The 25,399-nt window shown below is 48.8% G+C and overlaps 1 protein-coding gene across 1 annotated transcript in view; it reads right to left on the reverse strand.

The window, feature by feature from the left end:
* The window catches only part of COL27A1 (collagen, type XXVII, alpha 1), a 165,584-nt gene that overhangs the window by 28,898 nt on the left and 111,287 nt on the right, over positions 1-25,399 (reverse strand). The window contains exons 29-37 of the mRNA XM_010571135.1: positions 17,645-17,698; positions 16,638-16,682; positions 16,423-16,467; positions 16,146-16,199; positions 15,297-15,350; positions 12,769-12,822; positions 11,059-11,112; positions 10,220-10,273; positions 8,611-8,718 (exon numbers count right to left, since the gene is read on the reverse strand). Coding sequence (XP_010569437.1) covers positions 8,611-8,718; positions 10,220-10,273; positions 11,059-11,112; positions 12,769-12,822; positions 15,297-15,350; positions 16,146-16,199; positions 16,423-16,467; positions 16,638-16,682; positions 17,645-17,698 — 522 coding nt within the window. The remainder of the gene's footprint in view (positions 1-8,610; positions 8,719-10,219; positions 10,274-11,058; positions 11,113-12,768; positions 12,823-15,296; positions 15,351-16,145; positions 16,200-16,422; positions 16,468-16,637; positions 16,683-17,644; positions 17,699-25,399) is intronic.

Consider the following 25,399-nt stretch of genomic DNA (forward strand, 5'->3'; position numbering starts at 1 on the left):
TAAGGCAGCAAAGAGAATCATGTACAGAGCAGTGCTGTGTACTCTGAGCCGGTGTGGTGTGGTTTGGTCTGATAGCCCTGAACTGCCATTAATTTTTTGTTTCTGAGAAAATCCCCTTTTTTCCCCTCTTTGCTTCTATTTTCTCATCTCTAAGGAAGCACAGGAGACAAAAGTGCCACCAGAAGGCTTGATGAGTGGGTGGGAAGTGCAGGAAAAGCGCAAGCCCTCATCCCCACTGAGCTGTGAAGCTTTCATATGCGATGACACCAAAATGCTCCAAAGAATTACCCCGTGTTGGAAGCTGACAACTGGGAAGAAAGGAATAGACAGAGCATTTGGGCAGTATAAATCCAATTTACACTAATGAGCACTACTTGTGCTCTTTTTTCCTCCCCCAAATACCAAGGGTTAATATCTTCCTTCTGAAGGACACAGATGCCCTGGGGTTGTGGAAGAGGAGGGGAATGAAATCCTCTCTTGCAATAAGGAGGGGAATCTTGGAGTAACTGCCCAAAAAGTGCGTCTCCTTCGTCTGAGTCAGGAAAGAAACCGTGCCAAGTCAATGGGATTTATTTCAAATTCTGGCTCATTTCGACTCCTATTAACTCTAAACAAAGACCAGCTGGGATCAGCCTGCCTTCCCAAGCAGCAGAGAGACCAGGCAGAGCTGGCTGACTCACTGCAAGGGTGAACGGCCCCTCAGCTGCAGGAGAGCAACCTCGGCTGCTGCAAGCAGCTCTACCCGGGGAAATGGGAGAGCTCTGTGTTTCCCTGCAGAATTCGCAGGGCTCACAGGCAATCCTGGTCCACTCCAAAGGTTTCCATGGATTTGGTGGGCTGAGTCACAGATACCAGAATAGCAGACAAGGGGGAAACCCCCCCCCACAGTAAAATCTCCCAAACAACAAAACCCAGCATGTACCTCTTCATAAAATGGGATGTTTAGACTTCCACAGAAGAGGCTGAACCTAGGGCTATCAGCAATGCACTGATTATTAAAGCAAAAGAAGGAGAAGCTGATTGCAGCTAAGGGCAGAGTTGGCCAGGAATAACAACATTGCTTCTAGAAGGGGAAGGAGAGAGACTTGTGGACTGCAGCTATGCAGAGAGGCACTTGCCCTGACCCTTGCTCTCGCCCTATTCAAAGCAAAGAGTTTAAGCACGTTTGACTACATTCCTGAGCAACTTTATTTGCCTTTGATTTTTGATGCAAAGCAAATACCTGCTTATGGCTTTGCTGGATATTGGTCCATACGAATAATGATACTACAAGGCTGTTACACAATGACACGCCATGGCCAAGTGCAAGCACCTTCAGCTATAGAAACTGGACTCCAGTATAGGAACTGGCCCTGCTGATGTAGCAGCTACTGGAAAGGACAGGCTGTAGGGCAGGAAAAGTATGTTCTGTTGTGTCCCCTCCTCCCGTGCGGAACGGGTAGCTGTAGCTTGGGACATGGATCATGCACAAGCCCAGGAGACATTCAGCTCTGCAGCAAAGGGTCCCTGCCCTTTGACAGGCACAGCTGTCTCAGGAGACATCTACTGAGATGTGTCTGGCCCGTGGGCCAATACAGCCTCTACCGAGCCATGGCACAGGGCACAGGAGTGGGGCTGGGGAGCTCCCAGACCCCCTCTGCCTCTGCCAGCAACCGACCTCCTGCATAATCCCAGGCAAGCCACTTCACTACTCTGTGCATCTACTGCTAACGTGTTATTCGAGGTCAAGAGTAACAACACTCATTTCCTAGATTAAGGGTGTGAGGAGCTCGCTGTTACCACTGACACACTGCTGGGGTTGTCACAGCCCTCCCCTGCACACCGAGACCAGTATTCTCCATTCCTTCCACTGCTCAGTCAGAGGGTAACCCCACACCTTCCAGCTGAGGGAGTTTAAGAAACTTCTTTCAAGTAAGAGCTCCACAGACAGCCCGTAGACCAGGGCATGAAAAACAGCTTTTCCAGAAAATAACAGCTCAGCACATTATCAAAAAAAGCATAGATTCCTCTACGGAGAGCAGAGATTAAAACCAGAAGTGACTCCAGGATTGTCCTTCGGCAGCCTCAGTGTTTTCAGGGAGCTGAATGCCATGTAACTGATGTGGCGTTGCCAGCTGTCGCTGAGCTCATGAGTTCGGAGTGAATGGCTGGATTCAGCGACAGCAGAGCAAGGCGCTTTGTTGCAGAAAATCTTTGAATCATGTTTTCAGTGGCAGGAAACAGAAAAGAACAAAGAGCAAAAAACCACTCTGGGACAAATTCTGCTGTAAGTGATGTTTGGACAACTTTGTAATAGAGCAGTGTGTCAGATGAGAATGAGCTCCTGCTCTACCCTGGCATTACAGAGCCCAGAAACCAGCCCCATCTCAGCTGTGACCACAGCATGCCATTTCTGGAGCGACTCTGCTAGCTCAGAGCAGAAGGTCCATCCTGGCCAGCAAGTCCTCCTTCCAGTTCAGGATTGTAGCCTGTAGATGATGGACAAACAAGAACACAATGGGAAGGATGCTGTCCTCAGGACACCATCCAATGCTGCGTGTTGCTGCTGCTCTGGGGAACGATGTGGCTAAGACCATAGCGCTGGAGCCAAGAGCCATGAGTTCGCCCAGCGCTCTGAACTGGGTTGGATAGTGGCTTTATCCTTTTCAAAGCACTGTGAGTTCCCTCAAAGAACCTTCTCAGATCTCCACGCCAGCCCAGGTCTGTCACTCTACCCTCTTGGAGAGCAAACGAAAGGACTTTGGACCTTGTCACGTCACAGCAAAAGGATTTACCAGCCCTTAGAGCTCTCTTGGTCTGCTGGTGCACATCTGCACCACGCAGCAGGGCTGGCACATGCAGCCAGATCTTCTCTGATGTAATTTTTATGGCGATTTATACCATTGGAGCATCTGGCTCAAAGCTTTCCGAGTCCTGACGTGGCTTGAATGACACTGCAGATAGGATTTCAGGTTAAAAAGGAAGTGGAAAAAGAAAAGAACTCAGCTCCCAGTTTTGCTGAACAACGAGGGATTTTCTTGTTTCAGAGCATGTTGTATTTCATTACCTATAGGCTCTCCAATTGCTTTCCTGGAACTGTAAAAACCTTGCTATCAGATGTCTGCCTTGTATGACAACCAGCACATTACGAAAACCACAGTGCACAGCTAAGGAGTGCAGCTGGAAACCCACTGCCTCCCTCCTGCCAACTGGCTTGGGCCTTTTGCACAGCCACCGGTGGATCAGTTGTCCTCCAGGGGAAGGGCTGAAATGCCGTATTTTCTGTAGGTGGAGAGGAGAAGCAGCGGAGGGGAGCACTTTTGGGGGGCTGCTCTCAGGGACCACTTGCCTGTGTCCAGGTTGCTGGTTGCATACCAGTGACTTCAGCCTTTGGCTCTTATCGTCCTCTGTTGCAAAGAGCAGGATTGACTGGCAGCCAGATCCTTTGTAAATGCACATTACTCTCTAACAACGTTCTTCGGATATTTCAGGCTCCGTGGCACTATCCCCTCATACACTTACAGGTTGGCAGATAAATTATCTTTTTATTTTGGCAAACTGCACCATGACATCTGCACTGCTGATGGATGCCTTGCCAGGGTTCAACCAGCCATTGTATCTTCCAGTCTCCCCACAAACTGTGGACACATGTCCTTGTCCTGCCTTGCCCATAGAGAAAGTCTGGATCTCTAGCGGGCAACTCCTGCTCCTGCTCCCCACACTGTTGACCCCAGGATCTGCACCTCCAGCCAGTTTCTCTGAATGGAGACGCCCAAATAGTCCCTGGTGCTCTGCAAGGGAAGAGATTTTCAGCTCTCCGCTGCTCAAATGAGCCAACCAGAGGTCAAATGGCCAAGTCCAGAAGAGAGTCAAGATCAAGTGAAGGCAACAAGTTTATATTAGAAGAGGATGGAAACCACTGGGAGGAGATGATATGTGAGACATATCATCGGGAAAGGTGCTCGGGAAAGGTGCACGTCTCTGATGTGATTTTTGAAATCTGAAGTGGATCTTGCACTCAGCTGTGTGTCAGTGTTTCAGGTGCTCTGACTTCTCTCTTATGACCAGAGGGACAACTGGCCCATCTCTCTGCTGAGCAGGAACTGGAATTGAACGGAGCAGTGTGAACTTGGACAAAGTGACCAAATGATAGGGGATACTCGTGTATCTCAGCTCCAGCTGCCTCGAGTCCTGCCAGCCACAGCTGTGAGACTCATGGACCATCTCAGTTGCCAGGTTTGTTTGCTGAAATCCACTGGCTTTGAAACATGTACAAATTACCCCTGGAGACTCGGCTGGGGCCTCCCTGCTTCTTTTGTTTGAGATTTAAAACCACAGTGGAAACCAGTTTTCAGATATGTTAATACTGGAAATGGCTGAGCCAAGTAAAAGCTAACAATCTTTGAAAAATGTTTCTTGAGCACTGAGGGAAGTTTGGTTGTGCTCAGTCGGTAATGTTTTATCAGCGTCGGGATGGCTTTCTGGAAAATGAAACCTTGCTCAGTAAAGCCAGACGTGTCCCTGCTGTAGGAGTTGATCGCTGGGTGAATGTCTCTCTTCTGCACTACCCAGAAAGGCAGCCCAGACAGTTTATGCTTCCTACAGCTTTAGCACCTATGAAGGTGCTCCAGCACATCTCTTCATCTGCCATTTCCCAGGGAGCTCTACGACTGTGCAGACCGAAGAACTGCTAACCTCTTTCCATCCCTTGCGCTGGCCCATCGCCACGTGGTGTGCAAGCTTGTACGTGCCCTACCAAGTTCCCCAGCTTCTACCTGCTCTGCGGCTACACAGAGTGCTGCCAGCACCAGGCCTTTGCCCCAGGCCAGTATGTGCAAAATAGGCTTAAAATGTACCAGCAATAAAGGCAGATCATTTCAGAGCAATCAGGTGCCTCATTTCCTACATCTGTCAAAAGGACACTTGATACTGAAGCATCATGTTCCTTTAGACATAAGCAAAATAAAGATTAAGACTAAACATGTCCTTGGTGTTAAGGAAAAATCTTCAAGAAGTGGTGTAGCTGCAGGGATTTGTGATGAAAAGGGTTTTTCCAGAGGCTGTCGCTGTTCGTGGAGGCCATGTCTTTGTGGGTCCCCTTTAGTACTGAGGCAGAAGGCAACACAGGACCAAGTCAAGGTGTAGGAGAAGCTTGTCTCTATGTCCACAACTGCAGATGGGCATCAGCTTCCTCAAGATAACGTGAATCTCTTCCAGAAGCAGAAGAAGAGCTACACACTCCTAGATGGAGGTGAATTTGTTGGCACAGGTAACTACAGAGATCCTTGTGTGTGTGTGTCTCTCCCACTAATGGCACAGAAGCATCAACATCTCCCCTGTCCCCTTTGTAGCTGAGCAGGATATCCCAACAATATTGGAGCAGAAGCAAACATCTCTAGCCCAGGAAAAAGTCAGTGGATCCAGGCAGCAATGCAGTGAAGCACGGATGTAAGGACCTCTGTGTGTCACGCCAGGAGAGACCAAATGAAGATGCAATAGCTAAAGATGAAGTTCTCTTTAAAACCATCTAAACTGAGTATTGGACAGCGTAACACTATCACATCAGATGTATTAAAACCATATGCAACATGCGTAATGTGTAAACACACAGTATCTGCAGCACACCCAAACCAAACATGCCTCCTCCCTGCAACGCAAGTGCCTCCACACCTTCCCCAGGCCATTATTTCCATGCCACCTTACAAATCCCGGACAGGAGTTTGTCACCATTCAACCTTGGTATTTGCCCTTGGGTGAATACCTGCGGGATTTTTCCCTAAGATTTTTTTGTTCTCTTTGCCCAGCAGCCTTAAAAACCTTTGTCCGTCGTTCCCGGTTTTGCTGGGCTGTGGCGGCTTTTGAGGCATGTCTTGCAGAGGATGGGTTGACTTGATATTCCAGCTTCCAATCCTCAGCTGAAAAGGAGGGGGTTGCAGTTATGTCCAGCGCTTTGCATCTCTGAGCTGTAAACTTTATCTTGGCAGAAATCTAAGGAAGGTCCCACTAATGCTGGTACCTTTTCTCCATGGAAGGTACGATAAAAGTCTCAAAGAAAAAATGGGGAAAGAAAAATTATTTGTACTTCTGTCAGAGGACTTCCATCTTTAAATTACCTCAGTGAGTACAGGAACACCAGCCTATATATTAGGTAATGGCCAGGCGTTTGGCAGGGGAAGCAGTGCTATCTGGAGCCTATGTGGGTCTCTGAAAGTCTGCTTGAGTTTAGACGTAAGGATATACAAAGAAGCATGTTAAAATAGTAGATGGAAATATAGCACTCTGCAGTAAAAAAAACAAAAGGGAGTGATTATGAGCAGGAATCTTGGCTCTATTGACTCTTTTTTTTTAATAATAAAACAGAAAACGGCATCATGTTCCCAGGGACATGCTGGCAAACAGCAGGGATGGAGTCTGAGAGAATATAGAGTTATACTCTATAACTTAATATGGCTTTTGCATGATTTTAGTATTTTTATTGGTTCTTAAAACATGCAGAATATAAACATGTGAACCAGCCAGAAGTACAGCACATGGAGGGCTGGGCGCTGAGGGTGGCTGTCCAGCCGTGCCAGCCTGCAGCTGGGAGGGAGCTGGGATACTGGGGACCACCCTTCACTTGTGGTACGGTCCCAATCCTGCAAAGAGCTCCCTGGGGGTACAGGGGGCTGTGGCCAAGGGTGGCCTTATTTGGGGCAGGACTACAGGCTTATTCTGCACATTTATGGTGCTGCACCGCAGTATTAAGCCAATGTTTCCACTTTCTAGTCAAGTCAGTGCTCAAATCCCAACCTCAGCCCAAAAATAACATAAATCCAGCCCCTTTGCTGCTTCCATTCCCTCACACCCTTCTCCCTGCCCTCCTTTTAGCCAGCCACAACGTCACCAAAGGGAAAAATAACACGCTTCAACATTGAGCACCCACCTAGTGCTCAGAGGTACCTGCCTGCCCTGCTGCCTCCCACCCATCCTGGGCAGGGATTTCAGAGCTGCCATCAAACTTGGTCAGACATGGGCTACTCATTCCTTCTGACATGCCAGGGCTACCTGTATGCCTCCTGGAGACATGTGAGGTGGGAGCTGGCGTGTTCTCTGGCTGTACGAGGAATAAGACTTGTGCTACAGGCGAACATGGCCGCTCCACTCAGGCTGGCTGCATCTGACTCCACTGGGCTATTGCTTTGCAGAAAGAGCCTTGCGAATCCACACTTCTGACAACTTTGATCCACAACAATAATTACAACAAATAAATCATGTCATCAAGCTGATAAACTCACCATTTCAAGCAGAAGGGCCTGACTTGGCCTGCAGAGCAGCCCACTGGGGCATTGGGCAGAGCCATCGTTCATCTGGCACCACCGAACAAGCCCCGGGCCAGACCCTGCCTGACTCCTCTGGCCCTGCAGCTCTCATCTCGGAGCCAGAATCACATTTTTTCTTTATACGGCACTAAGATCAGACCTCCAAGCAAACCAGACATGCCTAGGATATTCATTGAGGATTCAGGAATAATTTCCTCCTAATTTCTTCTATTTGTTTTCTATATTTAAGGGGGAAACCTTAGAAAGTAAAACCAGAAGTAAGCAAGTAATTGTCAAGCAGAAGTGGGAGAAGGCAAAAGGTGGCCATTGCCAAACTCCAGGCCAAGGCCAGCTGTGGCAGCCAGGGGAAACTCAGCTCCTCGCAGTCCACTGTACATCCCTCTCTAACGCCCTGCAAGGTGGTCCATTTTACAGATGCAGTAGAGAGGCAGTGTCCCAAAGCCTATGGCAGACCAGAGAAGTGATCCACATCTCAAGTGTGTATCCTGATTGAAAGACCAAACCATCTCTTGGATGTAGGTTTTTGAAAAAATAACATACTTTACAACAACATGCGCAACAAGTCACATCTCAGATGACCTCCTGCCCTAAGCAGTGTCCTGGTTCACTGCCTGCATCCCACTCTCAATCTTCCCCCAGGTGTTTTGCTGCAACATGGCATGCCCTGTCATAGTAGTATTAATGTCTACAGTAATTATTGCCCTTGTCAAAATAAAGAAAAAAGAAAAAAAGAAAAAAAGGGAAAAAAAAGGAAAAAAGGAAAAAAGAAAAAAGGAAAAAAGAAAAAAGGAAAAAAGGAAAAAAGGAAAAAAGGAAAAAAGGAAAAAGCCTATTTATTTCTTACTAGGGTTTAAATGCAATCCAGCCTCTCAGACACAAGACTGCAAACTTTCTTTTGTCCTCATACTGCAAAAGGATCTCGTCTCTTCAGACGAGCTGGTTTGCCTTCTGCAGCCCAGAGCTCAGTGTGTGCCAGCTGTGCGCCAATGCCTGAGCTGGGCAGCACGTGCTGCACCTCTGCGCTCACGCTGCAGCTCTCAGGAAGGTTAAAGTCGTCTTGCACGCACGGATTTAGACAAGAGCACGCAGCACTCTGCTGATGCTTTTTAGGCAAGGTGCAACTGCTAATTTGGAAACCAGAGTGCAGGTGGCCCTGTGGAGAATGCAGGAGTTGTGTTGGGCCAATACCCGTACCCTGGAGATCTGAGATACACACAGGGCTGCCCATGCAGCTTGGGGAGGAGAGAGCTAATTGCTACAGGAAACCCACGGACCGTCTACGGGGGCGAGCGGGCTGGTTTCGCAGACTCACTCGGACACCTGTGATGCCGGGATAGCCAGGAGGCCCTTCTTTTCCCTTCAGTCCTTCGTTGCCTTTTTCTCCTTTCTCTCCTTCCAGGCCTTGCTCTCCTTTGTCTCCCTGTGGAAGAGAGGAGGGTGGGAGCTTTTCATACCCACACAACACATGGGCCACTGTACATGGCTCTTGCAAGGAAAAAACCCACCACGTAATTAATATTTCAGGAGTCTGAGAGGAAGAGAGCCTGCAAGCAAAAGGATGAATGAGCATGAGTCATAATACACTTGACATTTAATAAAATGAGCAAAACCAGGTTTCTTTTTTTTAAAGTCTCTTGGCTGGAGGAGAAGGAACTCCCCCATTACACAGGGTAATCTGAACCTCTTTGCTTCTCCTGCAATAAGGCCTGAACCTCCCACGTGAATGAGACAGGCAGACAAGATCTGAAAGCCTCACTTGCCTCACCCAGAAGCCCTGAGCTCAGGATGCTGAAAGATTTTTCATGGGACAGGTTTGTCTGGAGCAGCCACTTGGCTCTTGCTGTCAAATGGGAATCAGCCCAGGGCTCAAATAAACACTCTGCAAAACAGTGTCATCTTGCCCTGTGAAAGATTTGTGGTCCGAGCAGTAGGTATCATGTCAAATCACTGTTCTTATACTTGATAGCACAAAATTTTATGGAGACAATCAAAAAGGCCAATTCTGTACTGACAGCAGCACCCACACTTGTGCAACCAACCAGCCTTCACAGAGTCGTTTTCCACATGCACCTGCGTTAGCGGGAGCACAGCAACCTCTTTTCTGGTTTAAACAAATGCTCCTGCAGTGAGCAGCGGCTCTTCTACTGTCCAGAGACACATTCGGGTTGGAAAGATCTGGTTTGGTTCAAGGGCTCTCGGGGACAGTTAGCGGTGGCAAGAGAATACAGAAGTCTTGGCTGTCTTTAAGGAAGAGTCTTTGGTACAACATTCAGAGATAAGCAGAAGTAGAGACACATGGCAAATAGTTTAACTAGAACGAAGCAATAAACTGCATTGTTGTGGGACCAGCTGTTTTTTCTTTCCATGGAACAAAACTGTTGGCCTGCTTGGAAGGGCTAGCTGTGCAGGGACAGAAATCAGTCCTGTTCCAAAGGCAAGGTAGCAAACTCACAGCAGCTAGATACAGAGTGCAGTGCAAGCCCTGAGCGAGCACCTGGGGCTTTGCCAAGAGGAATGGGATCTGGTTTCTTTACTTGCAAACAATGTTCTGGTCAGTGGTGCAGGCGAGAATGATGGACAATTCTTGATTTCCCCTGCCAGGCCCAGGAATTCCTGATTAGTTGGAAATTTAATCTGTAAAGACTCAAATAAAAAGACAAATTGTTGGAAACTAGATTTTGAAGAACTTGACCTTTTTGGAGGTCTGATCAGATGCCAAAAATGTGGGCAGAGGAGTGAAACAGGAGGAGTCCGTTATGTGTACTTGCAGAAAAAAAATCCTTAGAGGGAGTAGGGCAGAGGCTTATTGCACAGAGGACCCAATAACCCCCTTTGCTTCAACCTGGCCCTGGGAGTTACGGGAGCCTGAGTGCATGGAGATGTGTGTGAGAGCCAAAATGTGCCATGAGAGTGACGTTTACCTTGACACCATCCGGCCCGGGTGGCCCACTGTCTCCTTCCAGCCCTGATTCTCCCTGCAACACACAAAAGCAAGCACCATAAAAGCTGTGCCTAAATATGCTTTTTTCCCATGCTTTCTGCAGCTGACTCGTGGCAGTGAGCCGGGCTGCAGCGACAGGAGCCCAGCCCTGAACTTTGACATGTGTCCTATCTCATACCCGAATGCTGAACAAGCTTTTCCTGGAGAAAAAGCATGAATTCAACCTCTTGCTTTATTCTTAGCTATAGTTTCTCCTCCACAGGCCCCGCTGCTGGCCTGCGGGAAGACCTCCTTTCCCTGTGTTGAAAAGTGGGCTCAGTCTGTATTCATTTAACCCGGGGCTTCCCCATCCTGCTCCAACAACTGACCTTAGTCCTGAGAAGGGACAAGAGCCACTACCAGCTTCAATCCGTGCATTCATCCCGTCCCTGGCTCTCTCCCACGTGTGCATAGTGTAGCCAGTGTTTCCCTGGTTAATGCCCCCCTTCTGCTCCTGCGTTTCCCTGCCCAGTGCAGACTGCACCCTCCCAGTGAACAGGACGGGTCTGTTCCCACACTGCCCCTTTCATATGCGAGGTTGTCACAGCGCTCTGCAAAGCGGCACTGTAGCATTTGGACAGGCTCATGTAGGCTGGTGAGCTCAAGCTGACGGGCTCTGCAAGGAAGGTGTTTCCACCACCCGCAGAAGAAACAAGGGCCATAAGGATTATGGGATGCCCAGAGCAGGGTCACTTTGCCCAGGCTGTGGGTGAACAGGGAACAGAGCCTCTGAGGAATGGATAAGGCACAGAAGCCCCACCAGAAGCCGACCGTACTCACTCTTTGGCCAACAAGGCCTTGCTCTCCAGGGACTCCCAACTGGCCAGGATCACCCTAAAAAGAAGGAACCACAGACATGGAGACAAGCTGTTTACTGGTGATGAGTGAGCATGAAGCACTTCCCATTGCACCCCTCATTTTGACTCTTTCTTTCCTTCTCCTACACAAACACCTTCATTTTGCAAGGGGGTCCAAAGGACAGGTTGGCATCACTGGCGCCTCTGCTCATGTAGGGCCAGTACACACCTCACAGGCTCTGTTGCAATGATGCTCGACAGGACAGGGGTCAAGGAGTAGTTCGTGCTGCCTACAGCTGCAGAGCCAGAAAATATTCCCTCAGCATGGCCCTTTGGCAGAAAAGCAGCAATGCTGGTTGCAATGCAACATTGCAGCAGACACAATCAGAGTGAGGGAGAAGAAAGCCGGCAGCTCTTTGAGCCCCAGCATGACTGAGGAGGGTGGAGAAGAACCTCAATTTTTGACGGCACCAAAATGAGTGAACTGAAGGTGTTGGAGCTGGCAAACAAATGGATCTTGGCAACAGTCTGTGAGGTTGCAATTTAACAGTGGGGGTGCAATGGCCATAGGGCAGCTACCTCGCATGTGTGTCCATCCAAGTTAACCGCTTTGCAAGGGAGAGAGCTCAGGAAATGCAGAAGCATAAGGGGAAAAGGTTTCACCTATCCATACATCTTGTCCCGCAGCAAGCTGGCCTGCAAGTGATAACTGCCCAGAGCAAGCCCAGCCTGTCCCAGAACCTCCCAGCTTAGGAGAAGGAGCAGCACGGGACTCTCGCTCCCTGACTCCCCAGCAAGGACGTGCTGCATTGACGGTGGGTAAAGGGGTGTTTGTGCAAATCATCGTGTCCTGTTCCTGAGGAGGGCAGCCAGGAGCACGGGAGCTGAAACACTCGTGCAGTATCAGGATGCCAAAGGCACGGTAGGTCCAGTGAAGTGTCAGAAGATTTGCCAAGGAAAACATGGCAAAGGATGGGGCTGGGGGTAGGGAGTGAAGAACAGCAAGGAGGAAATTGCATTTAATCCCCACATAGAGTCTGTCCAAAGTTCTGCACACAGGAGTGAACCTTCAAACCAAGCGGAAAGGGGGTCAGGATAAAATAAAAACCCTTCTGAGCTGCTCAGCACAGGGATCTTATTCAAACAAAGAGATGGTTTTTATAGGCCTTTCCACGTGGACAAGAAGGTGCATTCATGGCTCTGGAGCAGGGCACCCTTCCCCCATAACCATTAGGGGAGTTCAGTCCCCACAGAGCTGAGGCTTGCAAACTGTGGCAGGACCTTGTATGAGGGTATTTTTAAGCTTGGGACCTTCCTAAGACTCTTCTTGTTTCAAATCAGAAGCTGTCTGGATCTCTGGGTCTTGAGGACTCCCCTCTCCACTCAGATTTTGGATCTGCAAAAGAGGCGAGCTTCATTTCCAAGGCCCTTCACAGCTCTTGAGGCACCAGATCCCTGGGATAGTGCTTCTCCCCAGCACTGACAGCCTCCCCCTCAGGATGGTGCTCAGAATTTGTAAGCAAGGGCTTAAACTTAACCTGATTTTATTTTTTAAACTTTTATCTTTTGTTGAATACTCTGTCTGCTTTGGCTGCTGGAGGGTGAACCTGCAATGTTACTCAGTCCTGCAGGAACAGAAGTTACTATTATCTCTCTGGTCTGACAGAGAAATTGCACTAAGAGTTTTTCTTACCTTCATGCCAGGTTCACCTGCGAGGCCAGGTTGTCCTATTGAGCCAGGCGGTCCCTGGAAAAAAAGAAAAAAAAAAAGAAAAAAACCATTGTAACGAAGTAGAAAGCAAGATCAAAGACATAATTCCTTTAGCAGAGCCCTCCTGGGACAGCAGAGCCCTGGTTGCAATGCAATTACTTCCCCGGAGTTGGCTCAGGGTACGCAGCATCAAAGAGGCCCAGTACCCCCTCGTGCCTGGTTCCTGGGAGGGCTCTGCTCGTCTCTCACTCCTCCTCTCTCCCCAGCCCTGTGGTAGCTCCCCAGCCTCCTCTGCCAAACACCTCTCTCTAACTCCTTCCAGCCCCTCTGCTTTCTGAGGTTAGTAACCATGCTGGGGAGCAGCACTGGGACTAGCTGGGAAAGAAGGGAAAAGGTCCAGAATGAGACTTGAAAACCCTTCACAAGGGTCCAGCAGGTTGGCTGATACAGTGGATAACAAAAATGCTCAGCTGTGCTCTTGCTCCCTCCTCACCGCTTCCTGCAACCCCACTTCTCCGTTAGCTCTGATGTGAGCACGTTCTCCGCACCACCAGTCTCGTTTGGGTTAGGGTTAAGCATTAACACAGCCTCAGGGTTTGCAGGCACATTGAATTGCCCTGCCTTTGCAGGAGCAGCTGCCCCAGGTGACACAGCTTCGAGCAGAGCCATCGGCCCCATGGTCCCGGAAAGGCAGGGACACAATGGTGTGGCCAGCTCTGGGACAGCTAAGGGAGCCAAGAACAGCAAGGTTACACCAAACCCTCCAGCACAAACTGTGGTCAGATTAGCTTTGACATCCATCACCCACTTTCTCTGGCTGTAATGGGCCAGCAAACATCCTAATGTCAATGACTGGGCTCAGACCAGAAATCCATGGCCCAAGGCTGTTGCCAGGCTATATTAAGTGAAAGAAAGAAGTTGGCAGATGAGATAACATGGCCCTATCTATCTGAGCATAGACCCTGGTAGAGGGGCTTGGCATTCCTCAGAGCGCCAAAAATGAGTGCCTGACCTGTAAAACTATGGGAAGCGAGATGGAAAGACAGAAGATGAGAGAATGACCTTGCAAACTGTTCTTACTCAGTGTCCAGCTGCCATGCGCAGCCTTGCGACAGAGGGGTCATGTTCATTAGCTGTCTTCAGTACCAAGATCAACGGGGAGCTTTAATCTTTGTACATTTTTTACTACCTCTGGGAAGCATGGGGAATGAGAATCTGTAAAACAAGCCCAAAGATGGGACAGCAAAGCTTGTCTTTAAAGGATTTGAGTGGTTTATTTACTTATGGTATTTGCTTTCCGGACAACAATCTCCCTTCTCTTTACAGTTGGGAATAGAAGAAAAAAGAGCACAGTCAAGGGAGCACTCTGCTACCCAGGGAATAAAGCCAGTTCCTGGCTTGCTGAAATGGATTCAAGCAGCGGAGGGAGCAGGGTGTGTGTTGGGTTTACGAACAAATGGTCAAGTCACGCAATGAGAAAAATCAAGCTCCAATGAAAGCAAAAATCCTGCTTTGGTTTCTCCAGAGGTGCCAGTGCAGAGAAAGGCTCCTGGAAGAGTCACAGATTTGAATAAAGCTCTGTACTTTCTTGGTTGGCAACATCCAGAGTGGCTCGGTAGCAGCTTTCCAGCTCCCCAGTGTGGTTTACCACGCTTAGAGCTCTCTCCATCCAGTCTAGCAGCCATGAGAATGGAAACTTTCATGACTCATACACTTTGCAGTAGACTGCATTAAAAGCCACCTTCACTGCTGTTTTCACAACTGAGTGAAACATCATGTCTATATTACAGCTCGGGATCTATGGAAAGGAGCTACCCAAGGGGAACTGGCACATCTGGTATAAGCAGCCAAGACTATAATACTTCAAGAGGAGTGAAATCAAGCCAAGACTGCAGACAAGTTAGGGGAAAACCATGGAGGCATCTCCTGCACTCCATCAGGGCACTGTTTGGCAGCTGCTGCTGCTTTGGTTACGGTGTGTTTGTGCCACTGCTTCATGGCAACGGCAACCCAAAAGCACAGTCAGCAGCAAAGGCATTTTCTCTGAGCTTCTTCCATTGGCTGCAGCGGCTTGCGATGGGACTGCAGCAGCAATCCAGGTGGGCTGACAAAACTGCGTCTTGTCAGCAACAGCACCAGTAAGGGGGAAAGAAAAGACAGGTTTTCGGTTTGAATTGTTACTGTATTTGGTGCAGAAAGGTGGTCCCTGGTGTAGTTGTAGAGTCATGCCTGTGACATGCTTGTCAGTGTGGTCAGCTTTTAAATGTTTCTCTTGTTATGAAGATGGGTCTGCACATCTACCAACTCAGTGTCTATGGGCTGTGATAAAAATGATGCTCAAATTTCTGATTTTCACTGTTTACTTTGGAAGTTGACTTTCAGACTTGAGGGAAATCCTTCCGCTTGTGTCCCCAGGTGTGGAAAGATGCACCTCTGCACATATACTCGTCCCTTAGTCCTGCTACTCTCGATGCAAGGGGAAAACAATTAGGAGCAAAGATTAGACCTACCTTATGCCCGATTTCTCCCAAAGGCCCAGGTGGCCCCTGTGGTCCTTGTGGACCCTGAAATAGAGACACAAGGCTCTTCTCATACAGCTGTTTTCATTTCTGAAGGGCCATTGCTTCCATGGCCTGTAACATAAAACACCAGTTCCCTCCCACATCACAGTGGAGCTACGCAGCATGCAAGAGATTGCCAGTGAGATGAAGAGGCCAGCAATGGGTGTGCTGAGGCACCTTAACAGGCAAACAACAGCTCAGAAGGCCCTTCATCTTTCTGGCTCCCACCTAAAACAACTGCATTTGGCAACCTGAAAATGCTTGGTTTATCCTCTCCCTTCACAGTCCAGGTCAGACATAGACACAGAGAAGAGGAGATGACCCCTCTTCCTGCTTTGGTGGTCCTCTTTGCCCTCCTTGAGGTCTGTGTCTTCACCTGTCATCTCCCAGTTCCTCCCCCAAAGCTGTGGGCTCAGTTCTGACACCATTAGCCTCCCTCGTGGTCCCCCTTCAGCTCTACCTACCAATCCAGGCCAACTCCTTCTGTTACATCTGACCCTGTCCCAGACCCAACCTTGCCCTTCTTTTCTCCCTTCCCTTTGGAAATCCAGCCCAGGCTGTATCTACAGTCTCCCTAGTTGATCCACAGCCCCCTTTTGCTTTCCAGAGGTCTGACCTTGTCTTTCCTCATGCCTCCTAGGACTCTAGCCAAGTCTTTCACATCTCTGACCACGCTAGAGCTGGCAAGGAGAGAGAAGCTGGGAAAGGGAATAAGTGGTGGGGAAGAGACAGAGAAAGAAATGAAGCATTTGTGTGTGCAAGGAAGGACAGATGAAGAGAGAGTGATAAGACACTTGCCGGGTTGCCTGGAGCCCCTTTTGCTCCTGGAGGTCCAGAAGGTCCTTGAATACCCTAGAAAAATTAACACCACCAAGGTCAGCTCCAACCCCATAGCAATCCTTCATGCCTCTCAGCAGTAACATGCATCGCAGAAATGCTACAGTAAAAGGAGTGGAGAGATGGCCCCATAAGTGTGAGACACTGTCCAAATTCTTCCTCCTGGACCAGGGCTCAAAACTTACGGACTTGAGCGAAACCGAGGTTATGAAAGGAAGGACAAGGGATGGACACTTACTGGGAAGCCACGTGCTCCTGTCTCCCCAGTCTCACCCATCTTCCCCTGTGAACACACAGTTGGAGCAATTAGCAGCTGGGAACGTGCTGAGACACCTGTGGTGCTTCAGCCAGAAGAAGCTCCAGTTCCCTGGGCACCCTGTACATGTGGGTACCCCCAGGGGGGACTGATACCACGCCAGGTTTGGCAGGCACTGGTTCTCACAGAGGACATACCTGCAGCCCATCTGGCCCTAGCTTGCCTGGCTCCCCTGGTCGGCCCTGCAAAACAAAAAGACAAAGACACATTAGCAGGAGCATGAACTATTGGTGATGCTCTTCTGCCTCAGCCCATCTACTCTTGCATTTTTGTGTATGAAATATCCCGTCCAGTTTCCTGCAGCTTTTGAAAGGTCAAATGCCCAGCATCCTGTCCTGAGGAACACCCCAACCAGCAGGGACTGTGGGCAATGTGCTGCACAATCTAAGGTTTTTTGAGCAAACACTGCTTTGGAGGAAGCTGGGATTCTCAGGAGACTCAGCACAGCCCTGCTTGGCAGTGCATGAAATAAGGGAGATTCCCCAACCAAATTGCATTCACAGGGCCACGTGTGCTGTGCAGGGGATGGGGTCCATGACATTCAACGGTAGGACAAGGGTCCAGCTCTTACACCAGGCTGCTGCCAAAGGAAGAAACTCTCTCATGCACCCATCTCAGAGGCTATCATGGACCAGGCTCACCCTGGATGAGGGTCTGCTTGGGCAGGGTATCTGCCAGGCTCTCTTTGCACTAGGCATCTCTTGCCCTGTGTTTTTTCCTGTCCTAATCTAATTAACGTGAATTACATAGAACAGGTACATATTCCCTTAGGTCTTATTTTACCAGCCGTGTTAAATTGCTCTGATTTTAGTGCTGCGTTCACATGTAGCAGTCAAATGCACTCACTGCCAGTTAAAGCTACTCCCATTCCTGTAAGGGACTCTATTTTTTAGCAGAGGCCCTTTTATGTTTGTGGACTGCCTCTGTATTCAGGGTCTCAGACCCAAGCACCAAGGGCCCTGGTGCCCATGTTGGACAGATTTTACTCTGGTTGCATGAAAGACTCATCCCTGCTTGTTGATCCTCACGGACCAATTGAACATCCCCTGTTCCTGGGGTAGTATGTGACCTTGATGCTGCCCAGAGCATTTCACAACACAGCTAAGAGCAGCCTTGGCCAACCTGGCCACCCACTGGCACTCACCTTGACACCTCGTGACCCCAGCTCGCCTACCGGTCCATCAGGCCCTCTGGCACCCTGGAAAAAGGCAAAACAGAGGCAAAAATAAGAACAAAGAGTATATATCTCACTGGAAAATACAGCAGTCATCCTAGCTTTGGCCACTAGGAAAGTCCACGAGATCAGACCTGGCTAAGCCAACCTGTACCTGGTTGGGTTGAGCACAGCAGCTCACAGCCAAGGACTCAGAAGATCCTTTCTGTGTTTTGTTGCTTCATTTCTCACCATTACCAGCACACAGCACCAAAATACTTTTTATTGCTGTTAAACCAACTACCAACCACAGACCAAAGCCAGAGCAGAATAGCAGACCAGGAACAGCCCTATTTCAGACACCGGTTACATGACAACAGTTTTGCGATGCACAGACTTGCAGTTCTAGCTTTATAGATAGCAAACCTCTTCCTTCCTAGAAACCCCGTTTTGCCAACTGCCCCTGCCCTTAACTCTTGCCATACCACCCTGTCTCATGGTCACAATCAGGGCAATAAATCTACAAAATACACTGAGGCACATGAGCCCCCACCATACAGTACCTTTACAATTGTCCTGTGCTCCAAACTGCTCCTAAAGAGCAGGGTGTATTTGCTGGCAGCTGAACTCCAAGCCTTCAGCTTCAGTCACCTGCTATTTAAAGAACTGGCTGCTGTTAAGGATCAGACAGGTGCTCATGCATATGCATGCTGGGAGGAGCGCAGCCTGCCGTGCCTGCTTTGGCATGTCTGGTCCTATGCCCAGCATCTGCTCCTGGGTGTGTGCATGCATGCAGCAGGCATGAGGACCTCGGGAGGTGTATGGGACACGTACACTGCTGCAAATGCTCATGGCACGTACAAGAGTCCAGACAGTGAGCGATCCTGGACGTGATTAGCTAAAATTGAACAATTCGTGGTACAGCTCGGGCATCCTTGAGGAAGGGGTGTCCTTGTTCTTCCAGAGGGTTCTAAGTGAGGAGAGCCCTGGAAAGAAGGGATAGCTGTGATCTAGCTTTCAAGCTAATTTCAGAAGAGCTGAACGCACAGCCCTCTGCACCATTCGAACCCCAGAAACCAGTGTGTCACACTGACAGAGAATAAACAGAGCCACGGTCGGGGAAAATAAAACAGTAAAAAAAAAAGGCATATCGAGAGACTCTATTAACGCACATCATGTTCATAATCAGGCTATGAGCTCAGTTAGGACTCTTAGGCGCTCCTGAAATATAAATAATAAATAAAAACACAGAGCGGTGCTAGAATGTAGTGGTAAGCGGAATCCTGAGAGCAGGCCAACGCGGAAATAGAGAAAACAGGAGCCAATGTGCTTAATCGGGATGCAAACTGAGTGCCAAAAGTAATAACAGAGCTAGGGAGCCAATGCGTTAGAAAAGCAACTCCAATATGACAGGCAAAGAGAGAGAGACTCACAAAGAAAGGCAGTGTAACAGCAGAAGATGCATAGGAAACTTAGCCAAGTTATTACAGCAGACAAACATTGTCAATATAAAATAATGCAAAAACTTCTACTGCGCTTGGCAAAACCCCGTGCCGCTGAGTGTACCAGAGATTAAATAACCAAAAGCCTGCATTGCGTGCCAGTAAGACACAGCTCTAAAGAATGCTCAGCCTGGTCTCCAGGACAGATGGACAGAGAAGGACTGTGCACCAGATGGGAACACCACAACCACATGGGGTGTTTCACAGGTTGGTGCTTTGCTGATGTAATGGCAGCTCTCACCAGCCCTAGAACCCAAGCGCCCCAGCCCATTCTGGCTACTGGATCAGAAAGCAGTAAAGACCAAATCCACGTCCCTATAAACCTCAAAGCACAGTGACATAAAACAGAAGGTCATTTAAAAGTAGGGCTACTGACAGCTCAAGTCAGACAGCACTAGGTTGGAGTAGTGGGAAAGCAGAGCTTGGAGGCATCTGGGGAGCTGCCTGGGTGACCAGGACACCCAGCAACCCAGCAAAATACACAGACCTGCCCTGGGCTGGGTACTGGGCTGCCCAAAGAGAAGGGAGGCATCAGCATGTGTATGGCACTCGCACCCTAGGAAAGCACCCTGCCACCCAAATTCTCATCCTCCCTGGAAAACAAAGTGTTCCCCTCCTCTTTGAGCAGCCATTCAGATATTTTGTGCAATTACATCTTTATTATACGAGATGATGGGGTGACCTGCTTGTGAAGAAGGGGAAGGGTGTGCAGAGGGGAAGGATTTAATAGCTCAGCCCTCGTATTACAAAAGGAGGGAGCAGGGATCAGAGACGAGTGGGACATAGAAATGACAGTGATGACCCAGGTTAGAGGGTTCCATTCCAGGACAGATGCTGCTGGGGAAGGAAAGTGGGATGCGTCTGGCCCTTCCAGACCCATCTTCTGTAGCCTGTCCTGCCCCTTTGCCAGTGCTGGGCTGCTCTAGGCTGGGTTGAGGCTGTTGGGTGCCCTCAGGCCTCACTCAGCACTGCAGCAAGGGCAGTGATGGCTGTAGTTCTCAGCAGTCCAACCCGGCAGGGCTGGCTGGCTGGCTGGCTGGGGAAGTGTTTACGGTATCCTTGTTTCTTCCAGCAGAGCCCTGTCACCAGCATTGCAGGATCTGCCAGGGCAATCTCACTTCACAGCAGTCACCTGCCTAATCCCATCACAACACATCTCATCGGCATCTGACCTAAAGAAGGAGAAAGTGACCCTGTATTTGCAAATGCATGTGGCAAGCTTCATCTTCTCCAGCCTCCTGGGCTGAAACCCAGGATAAAGGCTTCTCCTAATTTGCCCTGACAGGAAAGGCTACATTTAGTCAATTAGTTAAATCTTTAAAACTCTCTTTTACTGACAACGCCGGTTAGAGATGAGCGAGTGAGGTCCTGGCAGCTCTCCAGGGAGCATCCCATGCCAAATGCCGCAAGGCACAGCATGGTGCCTTTCCCCTGCAGACCTGGCGGCTTGGCCTTGCAGGCAGGGCTGAGCGCAGCTCCCTGGGCTCCCCTTGGACTCCCTCTGCTTCAAAATTAACTGCACAGCCAGGCATGCCTACCCTGAGCATGGCAGGGCAGACAGACCAGGGCAAGTGTGTAGAGAGGCGTCTTGGGGATCGTCATCCTAAGGGTGTGTACAGCATGGACCTGTCCTAAGAATGGGGTAAGAAGGGTGCAGAGAAAGGCATGGCTTTATCACTGGTGTCAGCATCTCTAGGAGCCCATGGAACAGAGAAGGAAGCTTTTCTTTAGTCTGCCTTACTATTTATATGGCAGTACACAGCTCAGGAAAGGTCCCACTGGGCCAGGGCTGTACAAACAGTGCAAGCTTCAAGTAGCTTTACAATGTAAACAGGAAAAAAAGGAAGGTTAAATCGAGATCTGTCTGCTCATTTGCACATGGGCAGCCACGGCACAGACAGATAAAGGTTCACGGCTGATGGAGCATTTGGGAAGCTGCTCAACTCTATCACCAAAGCCAGTTGGACACGAATATGTGGCTCAAAGGCATGCCATGTCCATCTCAAAGCAGCTCACTCAAGGTCACACAGGGAGTCACAGCACAGGGACATGCCTGGGCAGTCCCACTGCAGCCCATGAGCCACAAGACCAAGTGTCATCGCTCATTGCTACCTAAACAGATGAGTTTCCCCTTTTGTTTGTGTTGTCAGGAAAGAGGAGCCAAATTGGTATCGCACAGGAAATGGCAGCTCTGCAACCCTGCGTCTGAATGCTGATGTTCCAGCTGCAGTAAGTCACACTTGTGCTGAGGTCCTGGATCTCAGCAGGCAGCAACACACTCAGGGCTGGGCAGAGCCCAGCACTTCTTAAATTCTAGTTTCAACATCTTATGTGGGCACATTTTTCACTGTAATCCCTGCGTAGGTCCCCACGGAGCTATGTAGTAGAAAGCTAGCATTAAGTCCTTGCAAGTCTCACCTGCAGTCACATTGTGCCCCCTCTAACCGTGAGTTACTTTTAATGTAGGCTCCACCAACAGTAGCAAAGTAGGTCACAGTGCCCCACGATCTGTGGGTACACAGGCCAAGACAGTATTTCCCTTAGAGATGTGCAATACTGAGCAGCACTATCAGCAATCCCAGACTAAACAAGTGTTACGATGTTGGCTAGATAAGAACAGCATTAGCTCACAAATGCAGGGGGATTCGGCTCCAGGCTTTGCAATTCAGGCCTATTGCTAGTCCATGTGAGGCAATAGAGATATACCCTGCTGCTAGAGTAGACAACATTCCTGCAGAACAAAGCTAAATGCTCAACAAGGTGTTTCCACAAAGCAGCGCTACATTTCCCTCTGTTTAAACAGATACTCCGAGCTCAAAGAGAGACAGTAACCAGCCTCTGAATAGCAGAAGCATGAACAAGCAGTCAGTAGCTCTTTTCCAGAAATCCAAAGCTTCTTCCTTACCCCTTTATCCAAATATTGATATTTCACTATCACAGTCTGGCCAAATGAAAAGCAAGCAGATGCCTTGACTGAAGCTGAAGGGAGACTTTGCTGGCTGTAGATCTGTAGCTAACTTTTCCTCAAACAGTTCTAATGCTTTTTCAGCCAACTAGAAATATCTCTGTGAGCAAAACAATATACCTCTGCTTTTCTTCCATGAACAACTACTCAGCTGGGCCAGGACAAAATAACTATTTTCAGGTTTGCTTTGATACCACCACTTTACAAATCCCTGCAGTCAGTGATGCTGCGAAGCATCGGGTCCGTGTGGCAGAGAGCGAACGGTCCCCTCCCGCACGGAGCGGCAGAGTGCTGGGAGTGCAGGTGTGCACATCTTAACTCGTCTTTGCAGGCTTCACCTGGGCAATAGTTAATGCAGGAGCTTGATGAATGAATGGCACAGTGGAAAAGAGAAATATGCTTTGGGATTTGAAAAGCTCCTCTGAATCGCCTGAGCCAGTACCCAGCATCCCCTCTGGTGAGAGGATAAAATGCCAGAAATATCGACAGACACCTTGGCAGAAGAACAGGGCAAGGGAATTCACTTTACAGCAGGATTTTAGGTGCAGCTTTATGATCTGAGTTGCAAAGTCATGGCTCCAGTTGATATTTAACCTTTTGCAGAGATTCTCAGTCAATACCTGGGCTTTTTAATATCGCTATCCTCAGCAGAGGATGCTGGAGACCACACGTTTTCCTGCTGTGAGGAGCTGATTAACAGAAATGTGCTTTTGAATTTAAGTGAGATAGGGTGAGGGACTTGCTGAATCAGCCGCCTCCAAATTTAAACCTTGATTTGGTTAAATAATTAGGTTTAAACATGTGCATAGCTGTCACTAGCTGACTGTTAAGCACATGTCTAAGTGCTACACTGAGTACAGATGAAGGGAAATAAGCCTGGGCTCACATGTCCAAGTTTCTTGTCCTTAGGGAAGAGGAGAGGGGAAACCACATTTGTGGAAGATTGTTCAGTATCAGTCTGATGGGCGAAACAAAGACTTGGGAAGGAACAATAGGCCTGTCATGACTAAAAGAAGGTTACAATCTTAAAAAAAAATTCTTTTTAAAATTTGTACTTATATCTTGACAATACAAAAGCTATCACGACATAAATACAGACCCCAAAGAGTCTCCATTGTCTTTTACAATCGAAACCATATTTGCTATTTACGTTTTCTTCAAAAGCAAAATTACTTTAATGAAGTATCCACAAACAGGGCTCATGGAATCCACAAACATCTGGAGGAGGCTATATTCATGTTTCCACTCTGAATTGAATTACGTCCCTTTTGTAAACTAGGATAGACAGAGGGTAATGTCTGAAATTACAGTTGGGGGATCATTTCCCCATCCTGAGAAAACCAAGAGCTGGAATAGAAGGACACACTAAGCAAACAAAGAATACTATGTGCCTGGAATATCTTCTGAGAGTATGAAGAGAAGGAAAACGTGAGAGAGAGAGATACAAACCAGAAATCCTCCAGGCAGGAGATCTGCTGGTCCTTACAATACCGACTTTCCCACATCATATTCACTGAAATCTGTAGGATTTCAGAGAAAAGCCTGAGTTCCTCCTCTCTGTTGGGGATCTTTGAAAGAACGTCTGTCTCGCAAATTCTGTATGGATTATATCACTGTGGTGCTCAAACGCCAAATCTCCACCATGCCACAGTCCAGCAGCGGGTGTTGAGGGCAGGATTGGTGCAGGGCACCAGCAGCAGATCCAGACGCTCAGCGCCCGCTGGCAGAGGCTTACCCCTCTCTGATACCGGTGTCCTTAGGGCAAGATCAAGACCTTAATGCACCCTCTTCCCCAGGCACTGCCTCCTGTTCTACCTCCACATTCTGCACTTCCTGAGGTGACTCTTTGCAGGGCTCTGCAGCCAGCCGGGATAGAGCCACTGCTGCATTTCTGGTTTTCAGGGTTTGGGTGCACTTTGAAGTCTGGGCTTCCTCAGTGGAGGAATGTCCAGGGGGAGGGACTGGCACAGGGTCTGCCGGACTCAACATCTGGAGAGGAAATGCAACGGAAGGCCATAAAGCTGAACGTCTCTACCATGTGGTATGTCATTTTGAGGATGGACAGTGCTGGCAGCAGTTGGTGTCCTGCAGGATTTCTCCTGAGGGTTTGGCACCCTCTGTCTGGATCTAGCTACACCCAAAGGTAGGTCCCTGCTGTGCCAGCCAACCTCCTTTCTTAGCAGCTGAATCTAACTTTGTTCTTGGTTTTACCTCCTGTGATAATAAATATCCCCTTTGTCATTCCTGACAGTATGAGCGGAGCTGAAGACGGCCTGGTCAGCTGTACTTTCCTTGTGGGTTGAGGACTTCAGGCCAATGCAGATGTAAGAAGCTGAAGAAGATTTATGCGCGTGAATCTTGCACAACCCAAGAGCCAAACACTGCAGTTGCACGCAGCTGCCTGCCGTAAGGAGAGGCCTAGTGCCAGGGGATGCGGCTGGCATCCCCGGCTGGCGGCTGGGAGGAGGCAGCGCTGGGACTCCTTCTCTGTCACTGCACACATTAAAGGCACTGGCAGAAATGTCTGATCCCCTTGGAAGACCCACCTCTCCAAGAGCCCACACAGTCGGCAGCCTGGATTCATTCAGAAGGTGTTTTCCATTCAGCTCTGCGCTGTAGTTTTAACTTGAGATGTTTTCTGCTGTTCATTCAAAGCCTCCCATGAAAGAATGCCTCCAGTTTCTCATCTGTCATGATCATGGATGTCCCAGACAGCTCAGTTAATTGCTGCTATGTAGCACAGAGAAACCTCGCTCCCCAGGGGACCCTCCAAGAGTGGAGCTGGAGAATGAGATCCATGGGCCTTCCCACCAAGGAGAACAGAGGCAAGGAAGCTGTTTTTCCCAGCCAGAAGTTAAAAGCTGAACCCTGATATGCATCTGCTGGTCTTGGATGATACTGGTGTCCTTCTAGCTGTGTTTTAAAGCTTAAAGCTGTTCCAGGGTACAGAACTCTGTGGTTATAAAGCTGTCTAGTTGGTTATTCCATTTCCCTTTGCTGGTCTCAGCTATTTGAAGAGAGTATTAGCCCTGGCATAAGGAAACATGTGCAATCCTTGGCTGTCCTGAATTCCCCAAGCAGGAGTTGCAGTAGAAGCAGAGACTGGGGGTGGGTAAAACGTATAGTTTACTCCAGCCTACGTCTTTGAAAATGAAACATGGAAACAGACATCATAAGATCCTTGGAGAGAGAAATGCAAAATATGTTGTTGTTGGGGACTTCACCAGAACCCATGTGCACTCACTATTAATACTTTGTAAAGCAGCTTGACAAAGAAAA

This window comes from Haliaeetus leucocephalus, unplaced genomic scaffold (assembly GCF_000737465.1).
Source record: "Haliaeetus leucocephalus isolate CR32 unplaced genomic scaffold, Haliaeetus_leucocephalus-4.0 Scaffold306, whole genome shotgun sequence".
NCBI classification, from domain to species: Eukaryota; Metazoa; Chordata; class Aves; order Accipitriformes; family Accipitridae; genus Haliaeetus; species Haliaeetus leucocephalus.